Source organism: Esox lucius, chromosome 14 (genome assembly GCF_011004845.1).
Source record: "Esox lucius isolate fEsoLuc1 chromosome 14, fEsoLuc1.pri, whole genome shotgun sequence".
NCBI classification, from domain to species: domain Eukaryota; kingdom Metazoa; phylum Chordata; class Actinopteri; order Esociformes; family Esocidae; genus Esox; species Esox lucius.
In genome coordinates this window covers 12,667,351-12,688,426 of record NC_047582.1, presented here as the reverse complement: position 1 = coordinate 12,688,426, position 21,076 = coordinate 12,667,351, and the positions used below count along the sequence as shown (strand labels likewise).

At 45.3% G+C, this 21,076-nt stretch overlaps 1 protein-coding gene across 5 annotated transcripts; it reads right to left on the bottom strand.

Annotated features, from left to right (window-relative positions):
* Positions 1-842: 842 nt before the first annotated feature.
* Positions 843-20,873, bottom strand: LOC105014908 (autism susceptibility gene 2 protein homolog). Of its 5 annotated transcripts, none has more exons than XM_010877614.4 (18): positions 19,661-20,873; positions 12,853-13,059; positions 10,965-11,057; positions 10,808-10,834; positions 9,386-9,415; positions 7,936-7,984; positions 6,278-6,602; positions 5,951-6,165; positions 5,614-5,849; positions 4,371-4,475; positions 4,163-4,231; positions 4,034-4,063; positions 3,868-3,939; positions 3,586-3,721; positions 3,216-3,287; positions 3,042-3,125; positions 2,816-2,942; positions 843-2,370 (listed from the first exon to the last, which is right to left on the bottom strand). In XM_010877614.4, exons 1-18 carry the CDS (start codon positions 19,946-19,948, stop codon positions 1,341-1,343), a joined length of 3,195 nt encoding a protein of 1,064 aa, XP_010875916.2. In that variant the 5' UTR covers positions 19,949-20,873; the 3' UTR covers positions 843-1,340. The 5 variants fall into 5 exon arrangements, with proteins under 5 accessions (XP_010875916.2, XP_010875913.2, XP_010875914.2 ...); XM_010877611.4 differs by having other exon boundaries at positions 845-2,370; positions 2,711-2,942; positions 3,868-3,936; positions 19,661-20,872; XM_010877612.4 differs by having other exon boundaries at positions 845-2,370; positions 2,711-2,942; positions 5,951-6,162; positions 19,661-20,872.
* Between the last annotated feature and the right edge of the window lie 203 nt (positions 20,874-21,076).

Below are 21,076 nucleotides of genomic sequence, written 5' to 3'. Positions count from 1 at the left end.
ATTGTGTGCTGGCAGATAGCCAAGTAGGGGATAAAGTGTAAGACCAATAACTTGAAGGTTGCTGGTTTGAATCCCAGAGCTAACAGTTAGATGTTGTGCCTTTGATCACGACACTTAATCCTAATTGAACCCAGATTATTCTCTGGCTAGAAGCAAAGAGCTAAAGGATGTAAACTGAATAAACAAACCCTGTGCCATCCATTCTAAAGGATCTAAACTGAAATAATGAATCTGTACCATTCATTCTAAAAGATGTAAACTGAACTCACGAACCCTGTGCCATCCATTCTAAAGGATCTAAACTGAAATAATGAATCTGTACCATTCATTCTAAAAGATGTAAACTGAACTCACGAACCCTGTGCCATCCATTCTAAAGGATCTAAACTGAAATAATGAATCTGTACCATTCATTCTGAAAGATGTAAACTGAACTCACGAACCCTGTGCCATCCATTCTAAAGGATCTAAACTGAAATAATGAATCTGTACCATTCATTCTAAAAGATGTAAACTGAACTCACGAACCCTGTGCCATCCATTCTAAAGGATCTAAACTGAAATAATGAATCTGTACCATTCATTCTAAAAGATGTAAACTGAACTCACGAACCCTGTGCCATCCATTCTAAAGGATCTAAACTGAAATAATGAATCTGTACCATTCATTCTAAAAGATGTAAACTGAAATAAAGAACTCATGTCAACCATTCCAAGCAGTGAACTGCATTCTGCATTTTGTCCCCAAGTCTACCACAAGAGGGAGTATTGCTAACACAAATATATAAAATGTTAATGTCAAGTAATACCCTTTTTTGTTTAAATAGACATTCTTTATAGAAACAAATGACAGGTTATGTGAATATATACAAAAGGAAAGGGTAAATACTATTTTCAGATAAAAACCATGGTTACATTAACCTTAAACTAACATCAAGAGGTTATACCTATTGATAAATAATGCAGAATAAATGTGTAGCAAACATAAAATGTAATTAATTACATTAACCAACATCAAAAATGTACAAATTCATAAAATCTACTCCTGTACAAAGAGAGGGCATAGAAATCTTACAAACATAAAAAAAGAGTCATCATATATTACTATCAAATAACATCCATCAGGTAACTAATTTATCAGTTATTTAACTAGTTCATAATTTTCTATTAAGACTTAATACTTAAACATGTGATTTATTATAAACATTTTTATACATACACAATACACAATTCTTACTTAGCTTTTTTTCATTTTAAAATGCAAGACATTTCATCAAGTTGAGTGTCACGGTCTACATAAAACGATCCCTGTCTTGTCTCGTATTTCTGAGACTTCCATGCTACTGTGCCTCCACCTCTTTTGGTTTGCAGGAGGGGGTGGAGTCCCCAGAGGGTGGGGCACTGGCGGGTGTGGTCTTCCGAGGAGTGGCAGGTCTGCACGCGGCTGTGGTGGTGGATGTGGGCACCAGAAGAGGCGGGGCACTGAGAGTGGCAGTGGGAGGAGTCCTGTTTAGGTGGCCGCTGTGTGGGGCAGAGGGGCTGAGCCGAGGGTACATCATCCCACCCAGGGAGGACATGAAGTTGGGCGTGTGGGCTAGGTGGCCCTCCATGGGAGAGCCCTGGAGCTGGTGCAGCCTGGCCCTCTCCTCTGCCTGCCGGTGCCTATCCTGTATGTGCTGCTGGGGGTGGGACTGGAGGTGTTGCCCCCGCTGTCTGTGGCCTCTCTCAGGCTCATAGGCCAGATGTCCCTGCTGACTCTGCAGGTACAGCCCCCTGTAGGGGTCACGCAGGGGGTCCCAGGGGCCTGAGAGGTGAGGAGGCACGCGGTGGTCTCGACCTGCTGCCAGTGAACCCACCTCCATGAAGGGTTGGACACGGGCTCGCTCCATTGCACTGAGGCTACTCACTGGGTGCATGGGGCTCATGGAGAGGGGTAGAGAGTGAGGTAGATGGCTGCCCTGGAGCATGGCCGCGGTGGGGTAGTGGCTCCGCCTTGGTGAGGAGTGCAGAGCCTGAGGGTGGCCCGTTGGGAAAAAGAGCGAAGGATCTGGTGGCCCGGACAAGACCTCCGGCTCATCTCTGCGCTCCTGCTTTATGTTTAGAGGTCCCTTCAGGGTTTGCGTGGTCTCGCTGGACTGGTGGTTCTTCAGTGTGGTGTAAGGGTTTGAGGATCCCCTGTCCTGCACCTCCAGGACTGGAGAGGAGCTCTGTTTCACCTGGACTCTCCCCAGTGAGGAGCCCTCCCGCTCCGCCCGACGGGCCTGATCCGGGCTACTCCTCTTCCTCTCTGGACTGCTGCTGCCAATCAGATTACTAATCTGAAAGCCTGAGGGTGTGTGGGTCGACGGATGGCTTCTGTCCAGATAATTCCTATGAAGAGGACAGAGTGTAGAGGTTACCAGCTGGAAAATATATCCAGCCTCCAAGCAGATAGAAAGAAAACAGGCAAGTTATTGAATATCAGGTGCTGTTTCAGAATATTAATGTTTTTTCAAGTGTTCTATTGATAAAATAAGCCTTCTGTGCTCAGGCTGTCACTCTCTGTGCTCAGGCTGTCACTCTCTGTGCTCAGGCTGTCACTCTCTGTACTCAGGCTGTCACTCTCTGTACTCAGGCTGTCACTCTCTGTACTCAGGCTGTCACTCTCTGTACTCAGGCTGTCACTCTCTGTACTCAGGCTGTCACTCTCTGTACTCAGGCTGTCACTGACCCGTCTCTTCCCGTCTCGTCCTTAGTGGCGGAGTGATCCCTTTTCTTAGCTTCCCTTTCCCTGTCGCTGCTATGGACTCTGGGCTTGCGCTCTGCATCCGCGGACCTGGACAGTGCTGGAGACGGGGGGAAGGAGGGAGGTGTTCGGTGCAGACGGTTCCAGGCTTCCTGAGAGGGGCTGACAAAACCTGGCAACCCGTGGCCCTGCCTTCCTCCAAACGGGCTGCCTGGACCTGATGAAAAGGAACCATGTATTTTCAATCAATACATTCAACAGCGGAGTTGCTGGATTTGCTTTGGTCAGGCTTCATTCACTGACACTGAAAACCCACCAATAGACGGAGCACTCAGACCGCCGAATGCATTAGTCGCCAGTTGTCCGAGGTTTCCATAGTGACTGGCTCGACCAAATGGATCTGAGGAACATCAAAAGAAGAGCGCCTCTTAATGGCTGTTGTCTTGCACTTTAAACACCATTATTAAGCCCATCGGTCGGTGGCCCTTACCGGTGAGGTGACTGGCGGGCAGGCAGTGGGCGTGATGAGTGGGAGCGCTGAACGGTGATGCCGATAAATGACCTGTAGGGGGTGAAGATACAGTCCTGATGCATCAACAGCACGGTTATGCTGAGGAAGCCTTTCTACCGAACATATCCATTGGTTTATTGATTGTGGCTTTCCTTGACTTCAATATGCATTTATAAACCTGGCACCCGGAATTCTGTTGTTCAGGGAGCAACTCCATCTATTATGGACGATTCTAGCGGGGGATGCGTTTCGTCTTTACAGTGACGAACGCAGCACGGATGTCATCAGAACTGAAGACTGTCATTCAACATCCGCACTAATGAATATACCAAGGAGGTGGCCGGCTAACCTGAGGGGGCCAGGAGCGGTCGGGCCAGGTCATGACCGTAGGAGAATCCAGTTGGCAGACCTGGTGCCGCTGGCCGGCTGAACAGGTCCAGCTTCACCCCGCTCATACTCAGCTTATGCGGATTGAAGCGCATGTGCTGTGAAAAGATAAAGGGGTCACGTCAGGTAAAGGGAGAAGACTAATAGCCCAATACGTCCATGAGAGCTGGTAGTGCTTCCCAGACTGAGGATACAGAAAGCATAACTTCACCACTAAGTGATCGAACACGTGCTTTGTGTGTACCTTCATCCTCTGCTGGTGATGATGAATCTGCCAGGCGATCTGGGCATGCATTGCACACCATTTGCCAGCCTTCTGTGACAAAAAAAACATGTATAAAATAAAACAAGTCTTAAATTTAAGGTGTAGAATTTTGTTAGCATAATTATAGAGAATGACATATATTTACCCGAGCTGATGATCTGAAGGGATCAGTTATCTGTATGCAGTGGGAGAATAGGGGAATAGAGGAGTCACACCAGAACAGACACAATAGTATTAATAATATAAAGTACCTGTACAGAGAATAGAGACCTACCCGTGGGTCCTTTGGCAGGAGATTGTGAGGGACCTCCCCAGGCCGCGTTGCCACGTCCATAGGATTAGACTGAGGAAAAATATTCACATGTTTAGATTGGGAAGTGTATGCGTGTGGGGGGATAAAACTGGGTAATGAAGGAGTGTGTCGGGCAGACAGGCAGGCAGGCATGCAGGCAGGGAAAGGGGATCAGTGGTGTGGTATGGACCTTGGGCTGGAAGGCTCCTTGCAAAGAGCTGAAGGTTCCCGAGGGTCCTGACTGGGGGTGCAGGGCTGGCATGCCTGGCATCGTTGGGGGATAGGAGGGGAAGAACTGGGCAAGACCACAGACAGATTAAAGACAACCCATATGGAAAATAAATACATTTAAATATATGTTTTCAGAGGAATCTTAAGAAATGTCACTCATTGGCCAAATAATGCATATTTGTATTAATTTCTATTGGTACATATAATTTGTGAATGTAATTGGAACACATTAAAAATATATATTATTTGACCAATTCTTTATATTTCACAAATCTTTCCCATATTTGTTTTGGGTATGGGAAGGATAAAGAAAAAAGTGTAACCTTTCTAATTTTAGTTATATTAGAAAAAGTTAATTAAAGACAAAACATGAATGTAAAAAATGCTACAGATGAATATTTTTGCATGCGCGTGTGTTCTCATCGTAAACGTTCCTCGATTCGACTTCAGATTACACCCAGGAATGTATGCATGCACACTGCATGGGGCAGTCTCCGCAGCTCACTGACTGTTAAACAGATGTGCACACACTTCAGATGTCTATGATCAGAGTTTCCATATCCTGGCTGTTTAAGCCTCAGCTGAAGCCCTGCCAAATGTCGGCACAAGCTTCCACGAGCAATTATCAGTTATCAAAAGGACTCTAATGACCTCATTCCTTCTGCGGCAGCACAGTCATTTACACTGACAGCATGCCTTTGAGTGTGTCAAAACCACCATGAGATCCAGTTCCCCTCGTTTATCGAGCTGTCAGTGGAACAGTCAGCCAGTTCAGGGCTCATTCATTTTTGTGAAATTATGGAATATTTAAAAATGTTTCCTCGGTGGGTGAAAACACGTTTCAAACGGCAAGAACTTAGCTCTATGGGCGCATATCTGATATTTCTATTATGATGAGGCGCTCTTTGGGAGCATATCATAAAGAGTTTGATATTTGAGATGTGAAACACACACACACACACACACAACGTAAAGAGGTGCATGATGAGCCTCGGGCTACACTGTTGACTTAGAAAATAGCAAAAACCAAAGCGCACTAATCTCTCTAGCTTCTGGGTGACCTAAAATGTTCCTGACAATGAACGCGGGTTTTGATAATACCATTTACTGTAATCTCTGAAACACAGCCACGTACAGAATCTCACGGGAGATTACCTTCAGTCACACGAAGCGGTTTTGCAGTAGCTATACGCCGTACTTACACTCAGGGCGGGCGTGCGGCCCATATTCGGGCCGGTGGACAGGACTCCCGGCGGAGGGGGCAAACCATTGGAGTAGGGTGAGAATGTGAGCTGGTGCTGGTGTTGGTGCTGGTGCTGATGCTGGTGCGTGTGCTGGTGGAACTCCGCCCTCAGCAGAGGTGGGCCGGAGCCTGCCGCTCTCTCGGCCGTCTGCGCCAGGAAACGGTTGTTCAGCTCTTGGCGGAGCAGGTCGTGTTCTGAGGAGAAGGGAGGGGAGAGAGGTCAACTCCTTGACGACAACCTCGCCCGGGCAGCCTCCTGCGCTGACCAATCCTGCGCCGCGGCTCACGCCCCTTACCCGTGTAGCCCGCTCCGGGTGAGTGTCCCACAATGCCGCTGGTTGGTAATCCCAGAGGGCTCGCGAACATGGCCGGACGCCGCTGCCCGTGACCAGGCAGGAAGAAGTGGGGCGCAGGCAGATCCGACACGGACAGGGCCGGCGACGGCGAGGGGTGGCGGCCGAGGCGGGGGGACGGGGGCAGGGTTCGCTTGCGTGACCTCTCTGCGCTGCTGCTGCGCGGAGGAAAAGCACAGGGAAAGGACGTGAACACACACTGAGACCATGGTCCTCCAGGACATCATGTTTCAACCATCTAACCACATCCGGGGCGATATGGCGTCGCACCTTTTGTGGAGACCCAGACCGACGTATAAGGGGGGACCCTGGTGCTGTGAGAGTGGTTCTTTTTTGACCTGACATAGGTCCGGCAGATTCGGGGTGGCCGAGTGTTGAGGGGACGTCCTCTCCTTCTTCACGTGCACCACGGGAGGCGGGGTGGGGGCCCGAGGGGCCACGGGGGCCGGGCTGTCTGCGGCCGGAGGGCCAGGTTCAGGGCTGGCCACGGGCAGGTCCACGGGGGTTTCGCCGCTCTGCTCCTGGCTGCGCTGCAGACCCGACACTCCGGAGGAGCTGCACACCTTGTCCTCGTCCTTCTTATCGACGCCTAAGTCTGGGAGCAGACAGAGAACGGACGCTACCAACCACAGGTTGACCCGACCAACACAGACGTTTCCCATCCCCCCGACCCCCCTTAAGCTACATTCTGACACTGATTACAGGTGTTTGGGTAGAGCTGAAATCATTGTTGTGAAAAGCTCCTAATCTCGCTTGTCTGCGGCCCGAAATGCTGAACGCTAGGGCTACATCTAGAAACAACAATGAGGTAACTACTGAGAAGTTTCATAATCTCCATTGTCTTCAGGTCTAGGGCAAATGAGCAAGAGTACAAAGTGCTTAGAACTTGTTAGTTGCCCCATTGTATCTTCCATTCGACACAAGTGTAAGAAAATTCAAGAAACAGACAACCCCAAAACACAACCCTAGTCCCTATTCCCAGATGTCTTTGAGTTCTCACTAGATCAGAGGGCTTTGGAGAGAGGCTAGTTATGTGTTTACCATTCTTTGTTATCATAGCTAATGTTCAATAGGCTGAACTCCATGCGGCTTATTGGAAGACTCAATGAGAGACCTCCAAAGCAAACAACAAACGCCCTTTCTAAAGCCCAGCACAAGCAGCTTGGAGGTAGGGAGAGTTAAATGGAGACCTCCTAATCGCTTTCACAAGGCATATTAAACCCCTGGCTCAGCTCTAAAAGGTTCTTACCGCCAGCCAGCAGGATTAAAGCGGGCTTTATGCTGCCTGGCCCAGGATGTGTGTCTCCGTTTGGTTCTTACAGGCCAAATGAAGCACAATGTGACCATGTTAGTCCTAATGAGCTTTGAGTTTGAGAAACTGTGGGATTCGAAGGGGAACATAATCTATCAAGCTGCCCTTATAAGAACACCTCTGTAGGGCGAAGCATGCTGTATGGTAACAACATTAGTGGGATGTGGCTTGGAGCACCTTTCTGCTGGGTGAAAATGACTTCAGCTATAGTTAGATGACTACGTGGAGTGGCTGGAGGTGACGAGGATGATGAAAGGGAGCAGGGCAGTAAATCACAAAAATAGCTCGTGCCAACAGTCTCATTGAGAATGAGTGGGACTCGAAACACCACTTGTTCCTAGCCCCAAAGCAGCTAAGCCACTAGTAGAGGAGGTTCAGTTCATAGCTAAACATTGTTCCTGAAACATTAATCAACACATCCGCATGATCACCTTTCTGGGACAAAACACATGATTCTGTTTGCGTTCCAACAAAAATCCCTCCAGCTCAGAGACACAGCGTGTCCAAATTGTGCTATTAAGACCAGTGTGAGTATTTGGACAACACATTTGTATTACTTGAAAATGTATTGTATCATATATACTAAGCAAAAACTGTATAGCATAAATATTCTTACCATTAGTTGTCCTCAGTCTGAAGAGTTTACTGGTCTCAGTCCCTGAAACCTTAAAGTAAAAATTTGAAAAGAACAGAATAAGACAAATATTTTCCCAGTCAGTTGCTAAATTGGTGGTGGTGGAACTGCTTTTCCATGGTGATCTTTAACACCAGTCGATCAACTGGACCATTCTGTATGCTGGCTCGTTCTCCTCACAGACCCAATGCGTACTCCACGCTCAGGGGGTGTGTTCAAGTTCAAAATGAGATTAGAGGAACAAATCATCAATCCCTTTGTTAACCCAGTCCAATGACAGGAGGGAAAGTTTCAAAATTAAACTGAATAGGATTAAATCAAAACAATTTAATGAAGTATGTGACAGCTCAATTAATAAATGTTTTTGAAAAGGCAATAAAAAGCATCACAATATATATTACAAATTAGGAGCAAATTCATATAATCAGTCATATCTTTCACGTATGAGCACTCACTAGACATGCATAAATGTCCAGTCTGTTTCCGATTACATTGCTGAATATTGTCCAGATTGTAATACCAGGCAGTGAAGGACACATGAAAGCACACACACAGACACACTACACACACTACACTACAGAAGAGTAGTCAAACATTTTCCCTTGGATAAGTGATTCATTTCAAGTTCTCATCTATAAACATTGTTTTGTAAAGTGTCAATCATATTTGGATGCTGCGAAAACCACCGAATTATAGACTAATTGCATCAAATGAATCCAAGTGACCAGACCCAATCACTGAATCAAACTGTTTATAGACTGGGTAAGAAGCTCACCGTGGTATATCATCATGAAGTTCCTTTGGTTTGTTAAATGGAAGAACCTTCCAGATATTCCTATAAAATGCCAAAAAATATGTAATCTGGTTCTCATGACCTCTATCATGAGTCTCATTTGAGTTTGAGCTTTCAGATTTAATTTGTCGTTGCCGAAAATAAATAGATCATATGGAAAAAACAGAGACGTATCTGAAAATCTTTACTTTTATAAGTAGGTCTAACGATATCCACCAAGTAATCACGTTAACGTCCGCGCATTCCTGAGACCAAATCCAATCTAAGAGAGCTTTTATTATTAACCTTTTTATATTTTAAACCGGGTTAAATAAGTGGAATGTCCTCAAACACACTGACTGAAACTCCCAATCACAAAACCACTTTGTGGCCATCTACCCAAGAAGACTTCAAGTCATGCCAAAAATAGTCTGTTCAGGGGGACGACCACCGCTGACACCACATCTATCCCCGACACTGCCCTGACCTAGTCGGCCAGAAAAAAAAAAAACAGACCACGACCCATCTGCCCCTGGGAAAACCCCCTACGTGTTTGTACACCACAGCCGGGCCAACCGGCACCAAATGGGCACGCATGGCTGCACTGCAGAAGATGAAGAGCACTAATGAGTGACGGTCAGTGTCAACAGTTTATCTTACCTTGCCGTCGACATCGCTCTCGCTGTCACACTGCAGGGGGAGAGGATGTAAAACGCTGTGTTAATATATGAGGACCTGTCACCACCGTCTCCCATCACTGCACCCATAGGAGCAGCACTTGGAAAGAAAACCGCCATTTTATATGTTCACATTTCTGCCTTTAGTCAAGACAATATTACACCTGGGTACAAAAAGGGTTATTAGCAGTCTACAAAGGATTGGAGGGTCGGGCCCCATGTTTCACCTGACCACTCTGTGTTTATTCCCACTCACTTGGCAGGGAGTGGCCAGCAGAGAATACCATGAGAGGCAACAGCAGGAAGTCATAAGGTAACTGGAAATCAATAGCTGGCAGTGTCCTGCATGTCCATATTAAAAACTAGATCAGTGCTTCATAGCCTGATAAATAGTCTTCCAAGGACCCGTCTGTCCTCCTCTAAATAAATGATTATTTCCATCTCATCCCTGGTTGCTATGGGTTCTTTGTGTGCCAACAGATGGTAATGCAAATCTCTGCTGGAAGCCAACGAGACAGTTTGACAGAACCCCATAGTTTATTATGCAGTAATGAATCCTGGTACTGTATTTTCTGTGACTGACGTGTGTTTACTGTAACCTGTCATTGCAGTATTTAACTCTGTTAACAAAGCATCCATTACCATGTAATGTTACATTGAAACGTGAATTAACTGAACACATGTAAATACAATTAGTCTCTAATAGTTAATCTGGTCAAACTCTAAACGTATCACTAATTAGAAGAAAAGATTTTGGCTCTTAATTTGATTTTGTTGGCTCAAAGAAATCTATACAAATATTTGCTGTATTTATGAATAATACATAAAGAAATAAAGTAAGGTGTTTATGCCTAGCGGTAATATTGTAAAAACAATCTTTTGCAAAACCCATGTTGGAGGAGTTTCTGAGAGACCGTGTGTGTGTGTGTGTGTGTGTGTGTGTATCAGAGAGAGCAAGAGAAGAAAACAGCAGGAGAAAGGACATTATCACTTATTTAGTCTGCCACCTTGTTGCCAGTGACAGGCCTGTTTAACCGGTGTGACGTCAACGGTCTTCTCTAAGGGATTGATCATTTCAGGCGACAGCACAGCTGTGAGCTACTACATCAGACCGTTAATTCACACTGAAACCACTGATAAATCATGTGTCAGTTCCTGCCACAGTCCCCCGGTGATTAAAGTCCTGCTCACTGTCATTGTGTCAAGATTACTCAGATATAGAGATCATTAATCCGTGTTGACGCGACACCTGTTGAGCTACATTACTAAATATTGGCTTCACAGACTGTTCCTGCTTCCAGAGTGCATTAGCTAATCACTGACCCGCTTTTGTTCTCATACTCTGAGCTGGAACCTAGACAGATCACTGACATTAAGACTGTCGGAAAGGGTTGAATTCACTCACCGAATAGCCTCGGCCAGAGAATGAACTCTGTGGAAAGAAACAAGAACGTTCGCGAGCAAGGGGCAACGACAGTTTCTGATCAACCGCAATCAGTCAATGTTGAAGTTGACTAAGCAATCCAAAACCCTGTGATCGTTTCGGGTACTGCCGCTCATACCTCACTATGGTGTTCTCTGGAACGGCTTCTCTGTGGAGTGCCAAGCGTCCTGGGGATCTCAGCCCTGTCCTGGCGTTCCAGAAGCCTTTTCCCCTAAAGAGATCAATCACATAACAGTTTAACTAAACATCTTCATTTCATTGAGTCAGAGTTATGTACGTGACATTGAGTGGTTAAACAAGGAACCACACTGGCCTTGATTTCGAGCTAGCTAGCTAGTTTATTTTCATTTCACGTATTCTTCCAAATAAACTAAGGGTCTTTTAAAATTAAATATCAATGCAAATACTTCCGTTGAATGCGCAGCGTGTAAACATAATTAAGATGTTAAGACAAGAATCTGGCCCACCAGAGGGCAGTGATGTATTACAGACATCCAGGGTGAATGATTACACATCAGTGAGAAAATCCATTTCAATGACAAAGCTAACCTGATTTTAAACTGGTTTTTAAGCAGAGTTCACATCCAGACTCATTCACTGGCCATGATGGGCAATTAGAGGTAGACCTGGCTCTGAACCATCTCACAGCCTGAGCTGGAACTGGCTGTTCTTTTAAGGGAACATGAATGTAGGTACATAGTGCGTGTACACAGATACACACGCACGCACACATCACACACAGACCAAAACTGGGACGGAACGGAGACCATGAATGACAGTTTCGTGGAGAATAATGTTATGTTGTTATTCAGATATCGATTCAGTGGAGAGAAATTTGTTCGGGAACAAAACACTAAATGATATTGACTGACAGCTAAGCACGTAGTGAAGACGTGGGAACTGTATAATCATGTGTTATTGATCCATCTGGGGTGTCATGGTTTAAAGCCACCCTGCTACAATGTTCAGCCTGTGGCGGTAATTGGGCCCTCACACATCACTGCTTTCAGCGCTTTGACAGGCAGGGCCAGGCGCTGTGTCTGGAAAAATGATTTATTTAAATAGCATCAGTGGGTTTTTTTTTTTTACAGTGGCTGTGAACATGTCAAACAGGCGTCATCCAGGTGGCCTTGTGACTTGATTTGACACTGTGAACGTGATGGGTCGATGTGCAACGAGCCGCAGCGAAACACCGTATTTCTGCACAAACAGGTGGGAACCCTCTAAGTCCCTATACGTCAGTGAAGGCTCCAGAATTTGCTTCCGTGACATAGTTTGCGCTGCTTTCGACTGATTCCAAGATTTCTAAAATGTGCCTGTTTAAACAGTAAATGTTCCAGGGGGGAGAAAAAAAAGACACTTTCAGACAGTTGTCTGATAGTCGCTCTCTCCTGCAACGGCATTTAAGGCCACCAGTCAACACACAGTTTTGTATGCTGTTTGGTAAACACAACACCTAAGGAGCTGTCCGGGCTATACCTTAAAACATGTTGTGTCTGGTTGACATAAAGAAAAGGATGGGGGAATGACTACAGGCTGATATGAAGTGTGTCTGAGGGCGTTTTGCCTGGTATTTCTCTAGTAAACACAGATACATCCTGCTCTTTTTACAGAGCCCCTTATCGCATCACAGCTCTTTATTGGCCCTTGTTTCCTGTGTGGCTTCCTCAGAACATCCTGCATAGCAGACTGTCTTGTACGAGGCAATTACCAGACCCGGATGGGAAGCTTTGGAAATAATCCTGATAACACAGTCCATTGACTGGCTGGCGCCAACAATTAACACCTCACGATGAAGACCGTTTGTCTGAAACTGTAAGAAACAGTATCACTATGCTTAGCTACACAAACTGGCTTAACAGAACACATGAACTATAAGGCCTTTTTTCCTCACTGGGCAAAAACATCCAAACAAAATACGTTAAGAAGTTTGAGATGTTTGGCTTCGTAAGACAGCACATTCCTTCAAATAGAATGAGGGTTAATACCACAGATCCGTAGACTACCTGCTTGTTCTTCTTCAAGATGCTTTTCACTTTCCGTCGCTCCTTCTCTCCGTCCTGCTCATGTTCAAAGTCAACTCCGTTGTCACTGAATCCATTCACAGGTATCACTGCACCCTCAGCGGTCCTCTTCCTCTTCAGCAGCTCCCCCTCCCACTTCTCCTCACCCTCCTGCAACCTCAGGTTCTTTGTGCTTTTCCTCAGGGCCATCTATGGAAGAAAACAAAACACAAAAGAGGAATTTAGATTTACACCAGAGTGACCTTGGTGTGGATGATAAGCTGAATGGAGTCAATACGATTGCACAGGAGCGGGCTGAAAGTCTTTAAATCTCAAAGAGAACTCAAAGTAAACCCATGGAACTAAAAAAAAAAAAGCCCATGATGCTCTAGGCCATGGTTATCCGTATTGAGGTCAAAGCCTATGAGGCTGGGCTGTGAGACTAGAACATGGCCGACCAGCTGCTGCCCATTGTCAGGCAGTGGGGTCTGTCAGTCAGGGCTAAATGCCCCGTGTTCCAGCCAGCCGGCTTGGCTGCCTGCCTGGACTAACCACGCCAGTGGCCAGGGTCGGGTCTGTCAGTGCGGTTCACACACATTCTGTCAAGAACTGGGGAGGCCAGACGATGACCAAGAATCAGCTACAGGTAATGGAAGACACAGAAAGCACTATTCAAAGCTAACCCTGACTAATGTCACTTACCCAATGAGTGTAAACTGCGAACATTCCCCTGCCTGTAGCATTGGCTATTCACCGGAACAAGCGCTCTAATGGTACACATGTAAAACACTACCTTGAGCTAATCTCCAGAACCATTGCTATAGTGATATTAATATTCATGGCACTGCTAAAAGCGGCGTGTGGTAAATGATGTCTCATTCTGTTTCTCCACCTCTCTGGACTGTTACCAAGCCCGATTGATCAAAACAACCACTGCTTGCTTCACTCCGAATTAGCATCAGGCACACACATCTGTAGAGGCCCAGGGGGGAGTGTTGGGGAGGTGAGATGAATATCTAAACCCAAAGAATGAGAGACAGCCGGTGATGTTAATCTGGGGTAGATGTGTTTTTGCCAGCTACAATGAATACAAGAGGGTGAGCCCAGTTAAATCCATTTCAGGGTTTTCTGTGAGAATGGCTTTGTTGAACGATCTTTGGATCTAAATCCCAGGTACAACCCAGCGGCTTACAAAGGATTCAGCGGGAGAGGTTCACATCAAGCTCCACTATCACCTGTGTACCTGGAGCCTGACCGCACAGTCTCCCATTCCACGGAGCTATCGGTAACATGCAGTCTGTCTTCAGGGAACAGAAAATATGACAATCGAGATTTTAACAGGTCGTGTTCCACAGCCTTTGCAGCCAGATCTTATATATCGACTCTCACCCTGGCCTGCAAACGTTCCACAAAAGACACGGAAGCCAGGGAAACAAGAGGGTGTGTTACACTACTCAAAACCAATTTGGGTCTGTGGGAAGACAGTGCAAAGGGCATACAATCAGCTAATGGCAGAATAAGTGCTGCTTCAGCCTCCATTAACCGCTCTGTAAATCATTAACTCTATTGATGTGACAGGGATTTCACAGAGGTACAACGCAAGCAAAAACAATGGAGGGCATGTCAGTTTTGGATAATGCTAACATCACCCACAGAGTGCCGTTAGCATAGAGACAAGATATTCTATGGCGTGCAGTTCCTTTGACATTCTGAAAGGACATTTATACAGCTGTTCCTTCCTGTGTTCATTCATCAAAGCCCTGCAATAGAAGTGCGAACCCAGCAAATCTAATTTCCACCTTAATGTCATTGACTTGATGTGATTGACTAAAGATATCATTTGTACACCGGCTATAGACATACCAGGAACCCAATCACTTAAATACGGAAAATACTGACACAGAGTTATGTAGTATTTCCCACTGTGTGTGTGTGCGTGTGTGAGAAACAGATAATTGGTAGAGGTAATTAGACAGTTCCCTCTCTATTCCCATGACATGTTGTGCCTGTCCAACAGCCTGAGGTCACTGTTCTTGCCACAGAATTACAGGACCTGTACTGACTGGGCAATTAGATGAGCAATCCATCCACTGGTAAAATACAGACGGCTCACAGTCACACCGTTACGCCTCACAAGTGTACATTTGAACTTTGCCACATAACAGGCAAACATTTCAATAGGGAAGTGACGGCCAAAAGACATGTTGATTGAAAACAACTCTCGTCCCTTGTTTCACAACCTGTGGTGACGGTAAAACATCAGAAGGTTGAGCGTGGAACCCAAACCCGTGTTATCACCTGGATCTATGTAAACACAACAGTACATGCTGTCCACATAACACGCTATCTTCACTATCTACAGTCCCTGGACGGCTGTTTTGTTCCATTCTTAGAGGAAGGAATTCCCCCCACATACCTATGTGAAACAATGTGGGATTTCGTCGTTGAGCTACTAGTTCTCTGTGCAGTAAAAAGCAACTACAACTTGCTTTGCTCCATTTAACACTCAGCGCGTTCACAGACCGATATCGCCTTTGGTCAGGATGAGGTTTTACAGCACTACTGTCATCAGGATCGTGTATCTGATATTTCCCAGACTCAAAACACTATCTACATGGCTAAACAAGGTGAATCAGATGAAACAGACACTAACAACTGATTCTAATCATAACATTCATTATGTTCACACTCACAAAAACAACCAGGCAACCAACATCATTAATTCTCACACTCCAAATGAAAACGCTGACCCTTTTTACAGCAAAAATCATACAGAGTAAAAAGTATTATCTTGAAGCAATGATTAGAAGTTAATAAGTCAGAAGTTGGATCATGGCTGCACAATATACTGTATATTTAGGAAATACATAGGCTATGGTAAAACAAGATGGCGCTGTCCGCGGCAGGCGTTTATAGTAGCTTGATTAATGCCTCCGCTCCCCTCTCATGCCAGACACTAAGACTATTAAATTACACGCCATCAGACCCTAATGAGGACTTTTCCTCAGAGAGCCTATTCACATTAGCCCCCATGACACTGCACTGGGATCATCTCTTCAACCGTGGGCATTGTAGTGGAACCCCAACCAAAGAGCAGAGCAGCAGAGCTGAACATCTGAGACAGACCAACGCGGAGGGAACAGCAAAAAGACAGAGATAGAAAGAGTCGTCCCGCCGAATTGGAACTCTAAATTTGTAGCTGTACCATATTCAGCAGATAGCCCTACTTATCAGGGCTATCTATCCACAAAAATGGGGCCAACAGTCGTTATTAAGCCAGTCGATTGAGGTCACACAGTAGCACCACGTTCTACATTGTTTTCAGGGAGAGAGAAAAAAACAACACCATCCGTCTGTCAGAGCCCTGCAACAGACCATCGCGGTGGTGATCCATGTCAGTTCCAGACCTTTCAGGACCACTGATTGTTTATTTACTTTGCAAGCAGACAAACGGCAGAGCAAAGTCCAGGAAATCCAAGAGGGGTTTTACGGCATGGGAGCGGGGGATGGACCCATACTTTATTCAACCACGGGCAGCAGGTTTTCCAACTGCAGTAAATGGGGGAGGGGGGGGGTGAAACATTAAGAAACTTCTGGTTGGGTCAGGTCCCTGATACCGAGAGAAGAATGTAATCCTTGGACATTAAATGACCAGCTATTGAGGAGACTGGGGGTATGGCAAGGACAGATAACAGAGGATAGATCAATGAGTGCCTGAAGGGCCCTGGGGCTTGTGGGATTCCATTCAGGGCCATGGGCCACATGAATATGACTACGGAGAGGTCATCTCAGCCTTCCTAGAACAAGAACATTGATTCTGCTGAAAAAGAAAAACAGCTTTCCTAAAGGCACACCACAACACTTTCATGTAGACAAGTAGCACCTGCTTGTTTAAACCCTAAGCGCTTTCTCAATCTTTTCCACATCAAGCTGCATTTAAAGAGAGTTTAGCACGCAGGCAGATCCTACAGAGAGAGACCAGGGGCTGCAGTCTGTCTTCCTCCTGACTGCTGAAGAGTCATCCTTTGGACAGGGCTGTTGCATATCTAGGCTCCCAGGTAGTCTTCTGAATCATATTTGAAAAACATCCCATTGCCCAATAAATCAAGAAGTGTGTATGTGTTTTCAATTCATTCTTTCTCCTTAATATATGTTTTAGAATGTACTTCCTTGAGACCCTTATCCAGGCGAACAGTCATTGGTCTTGTATGATCAAATCAGCCTTGTGACATAATGCGGTTGGCCAAAGGGACAACCCCACCGAACCAAACTGAAATTCCACTGTCATTCCAACCCGCACTCCTCCAGACCTGGTGTGGAATTGTCATCCACAAAAACCCAAATGGTTTGACTGCAGACTGAGGCTGTCAGAGGAACCTCTGGGGAGATATACTAATCAACAGCAGGAATATTTCAGTGACACGGTTTATAAAAAATAATAAGACCACTGCCCCAGCCTGTACAAGTTCAGCCATGTGAACTGTCCTGAATGGACTAAAACAGACCAGCGTAGCAGTAAACTGACAGCAGTGGGTGTGGAACACAGGGCCACAGCCTTTCTGACTTGTTGCAGACCACAAACTGAACTTCTAGCTTTTCACACACCGGCAGTGTTCATCAAATAGTTACTTAGAAGACACCACCTCCGGGGTGTACAGTACACACCCGAACAGAGGCCGGGATCCAAGAGCACATCAAACAGATCATTCTGTTTATGCAAATGAGGTGTTGAAATGCCTGCATGGGCGCTCAACGGCAGAACGATATGAAAAACTCGTAACAGTCTGACAGCTAGCTCTACAATTGACTAATCCTAGATTTAGCATTAATGAAATTCTATCCGGTGAAATCCTAGGAGCTCAATCATCAGCGCCAGGGGCTGGTCCAGTCGTAGCTCCGCAGCCCTGGGTGACATATGCTCCTGGAAGCAGCGGTTCAACCCCCGTTCCCATACCCACTTGACTGAACTTCATCTCTCTCATCACCGCAGCACCTACACTAAAAATATGCCTAAAATATATGTACACACACTATCCCCCTCTGTCATTATTTTCAAAAAAAATGTTTTTTTAAAGATTCTTTTTTTTTATGTACCTGAATGATTCAAGGTGATAGTTTTACCTTTAATAAGGTAAGCTTTGTATTCGATAGCTCTTTGTCTGTTCCCCCCTTTCTCTCTCATTAAAAATTGACAATATGATAATACAATGAATTGAAGGTACTAAGTCCATTGAAAAAATAGTTTGAGATTGCATGGTTATGTTGTTAGACATGGGGTAAATTGAGGTGGCAAAATTCTGCCAAAACAAAAGCGTGGGGTCCCCCCCAAAAAAATCTGGATGAAGTTCCAACACCACCGGTGTACCTGCTGCGGCAGGGGTCCCCACAGGGGTCCCCACAGGGGTCCCCACAGGAAGACAGCCTGGCGTTGAAGTCGGGCAAGCTGGTTGCAGAACTAATAAAGTCATCTCTTCAAACAAGCATTCAGTCGGCCTGCATATCCCACAATTGCTCCCTAAAGAGTTACATCTAGTAAAGCACTCACGGTGACCATCATCAGACCAGTGCTTAGGCCTGGCCTATCACCATCCAGGCCGTGGTCATTGCAGAGCCGATCAGCAGTCTACAGTCATCCCCATTCAGAAGATAAAGGCAATCATGTTGCCAATACGCAGTAGCTGGGTTTTAATGGTGACTCATGGGCAATAAACGGCGCACGGCTACAACAACCGCCGGGGAGAGCCGGTTCCACGGGTTAAACCTTAGAGAAGCCAGGGTGTAGGAAAGGAATAGCCCACAATTATCGCTTTCCGTGAAAGGGTTTTGTTTTGTTTCAAGTCCCCTTGCATTTGCCGCAAAAGAACCCTTCCTCTTTCTAGAAAAAGAACATCCTTCAGACAGTATCACAATGAGCCAGAGTCCTTTGTCTCGGCCATGAATCACCTGATTTGAGTAAGCTCAGGAATTTTACTGCCAGGTTGTCTTTCACAATGTCACTCAGCTGCCGTTCATCATGTTTTACTGTGAGTCGCCGGCAGGTCCTTTTCAAGCATTTCAGGTGCTCAGATTGCTTCAACACAAGTCTCCATTGCCTTTAATGTCGTGTACTTTGCATCTTTTTTCAAACAGCATGGGAGGGGGGGCACATTGAGGCAGAAGGAGGGGCACATTGAAACCTCAGCTGATCAACACTGCACCTGGAAAAAATAGATATGCTTCCTTGAACCTGGAGTTTCTCTTTAGGCCAACTTTTAACAACTTTCGATTTTCCAGCTGTAGTCCACCAGCTAATCCGAACATATTCCAAATGTGTGACATGAATGAATTGCCCCCTGGCGATGGTTTCATATTGATCCAGTGTATCTGCCAGATTTCTCAGAAAAACACCAGGAATGATAATGACATTGACCATAACGGAGTGCCTCTTCACCCATAACAATGGCATAAAAAAACATCTGCTGGAATGGAAACATGTGAACTGAAACCTTCATAATGCCTGTTGTTGGGATGAATCAATATTTATCTAGCAGCATATATTATAAGCCTCTAAGCATTATTGTCTCCGCAATGTGTGTTCATGTTCAAGGACCCAGAAACCTTGTTACAGACAGGTAATTCAGTTGCAGATACATACACTTGTTACTATCATGATGCAACATTTACACCACAATAATAAACTGTGGTGAAATAAACTGAATAAAAGGCACATAACCCTGTCGGAGATCACCGACCTGGGATATAACCGAAGTATCGACTTGTCCAAATAAACAAACGTATGTCAAAATAATATACTGCAGGCCAACATTCTTACCTCTAAAGAATCTAGGGTGAGATAGCTGGATATGGCAAATCCATCAATAATGTCCTCCTGAGACACAGAACCCAGTCTCTTTCTCCGAGAGGGGCGCGGGGGCCGGTCGTAATGCATGTTGTTGTTTTTTCCATAATTACACAGGGCCTTATTCCTGACCGAACTTTGCCCTCGGTCGGAACCAGACGATGGACTACGGTTTTGGTCATTCCTGTCAATCGCATCCCGTCTGCGCACGCGGTCTCGTTGAGATCTTGACCTCCGGCTGCGCTTTATTTTCCCGTCCATTTTAGAACTCCGAAGCAAGGCGAAAACCACACGACACGGCAGTGAACAGAAGATCACACTCCTTGCTTTATAAATCAAATAAACAATCTAGAGTTCTCCGAATTCTTCCGAGAGAATTCTCGATCTAACAATAACAGATAAGAACATTTTCGAAGGAGGGTTTCGATTAGAATGTAGACCCTGGCTGCTTTTCTAAAGGCACCACAGCGATAACAGACTGTTTGTTATTGTGCCTAGAGTGGGAAAACTTCAAATTGTAACTCTTTGAATATTATTAACTCGCTTTGCAACTTTGTTGCAATTGTTGTCTTGTTGCTACAGAGCGACCTGTCAGACAAAGCTACAACACGATCATGTCGGACTGTTCTTCTTCTTCCATCACCGCCCAATCTATGGCCAGTCCACTGCGATAGCCTAATAAAAACGATAGTGTTTGGCTATTGGGTTTCAGTTTATTAAAATAAAATATAAATATCCTAATTGGCTTACTAAATAATCTAACTTCAATGTTGAATGATATTGCTACTTTTGGCCTAATAAATGCAAAAGACAGACCTACGATGAACCCATAAAACGCAATGAATTCCGTGATTTGTAGAATAAACCATCCATTCACAGGCTATTTGTTCAAAGCTTGTCAATCTTCACGCGAAAGTGAACAAACCCCAGCCAGAAAACGATTCGCCTTGGTCGGTCTTGTTTCTAAACATCCAGCTTCGAATTCTTATTTCCGTGGTTCCTTGGTGGATATGGTTGGTTCCTTGGTTCGAATGTCCCGTTGATCTCGAGTAAAACGTTGAGTAAATGGTGTTAAAGACTCACGTTAGATTTAAAGCCCAGTTGCCCACTTCGCCCTACATTGCATTTTCGTTTGTACAGTAAATCCCAGTAGCCTGAACAACTGACGTATTTCCGCCACCTCTGCACGGAAGTACCTGAAATCATCATCGGCTTGACACTGAGGTTAATGACGGACCCTTTAATTGCCATACTTTGGTAGTACATGCATTGACCCTACCCCACTGCACGAAAACGTGTGATTTTTGTTTTTCACACTGCATTATTTAATGCTTTAGCGCGTTTTATAACACTGAGTAGCATAGGCTGAATAGGCGTTGCATATAGCAC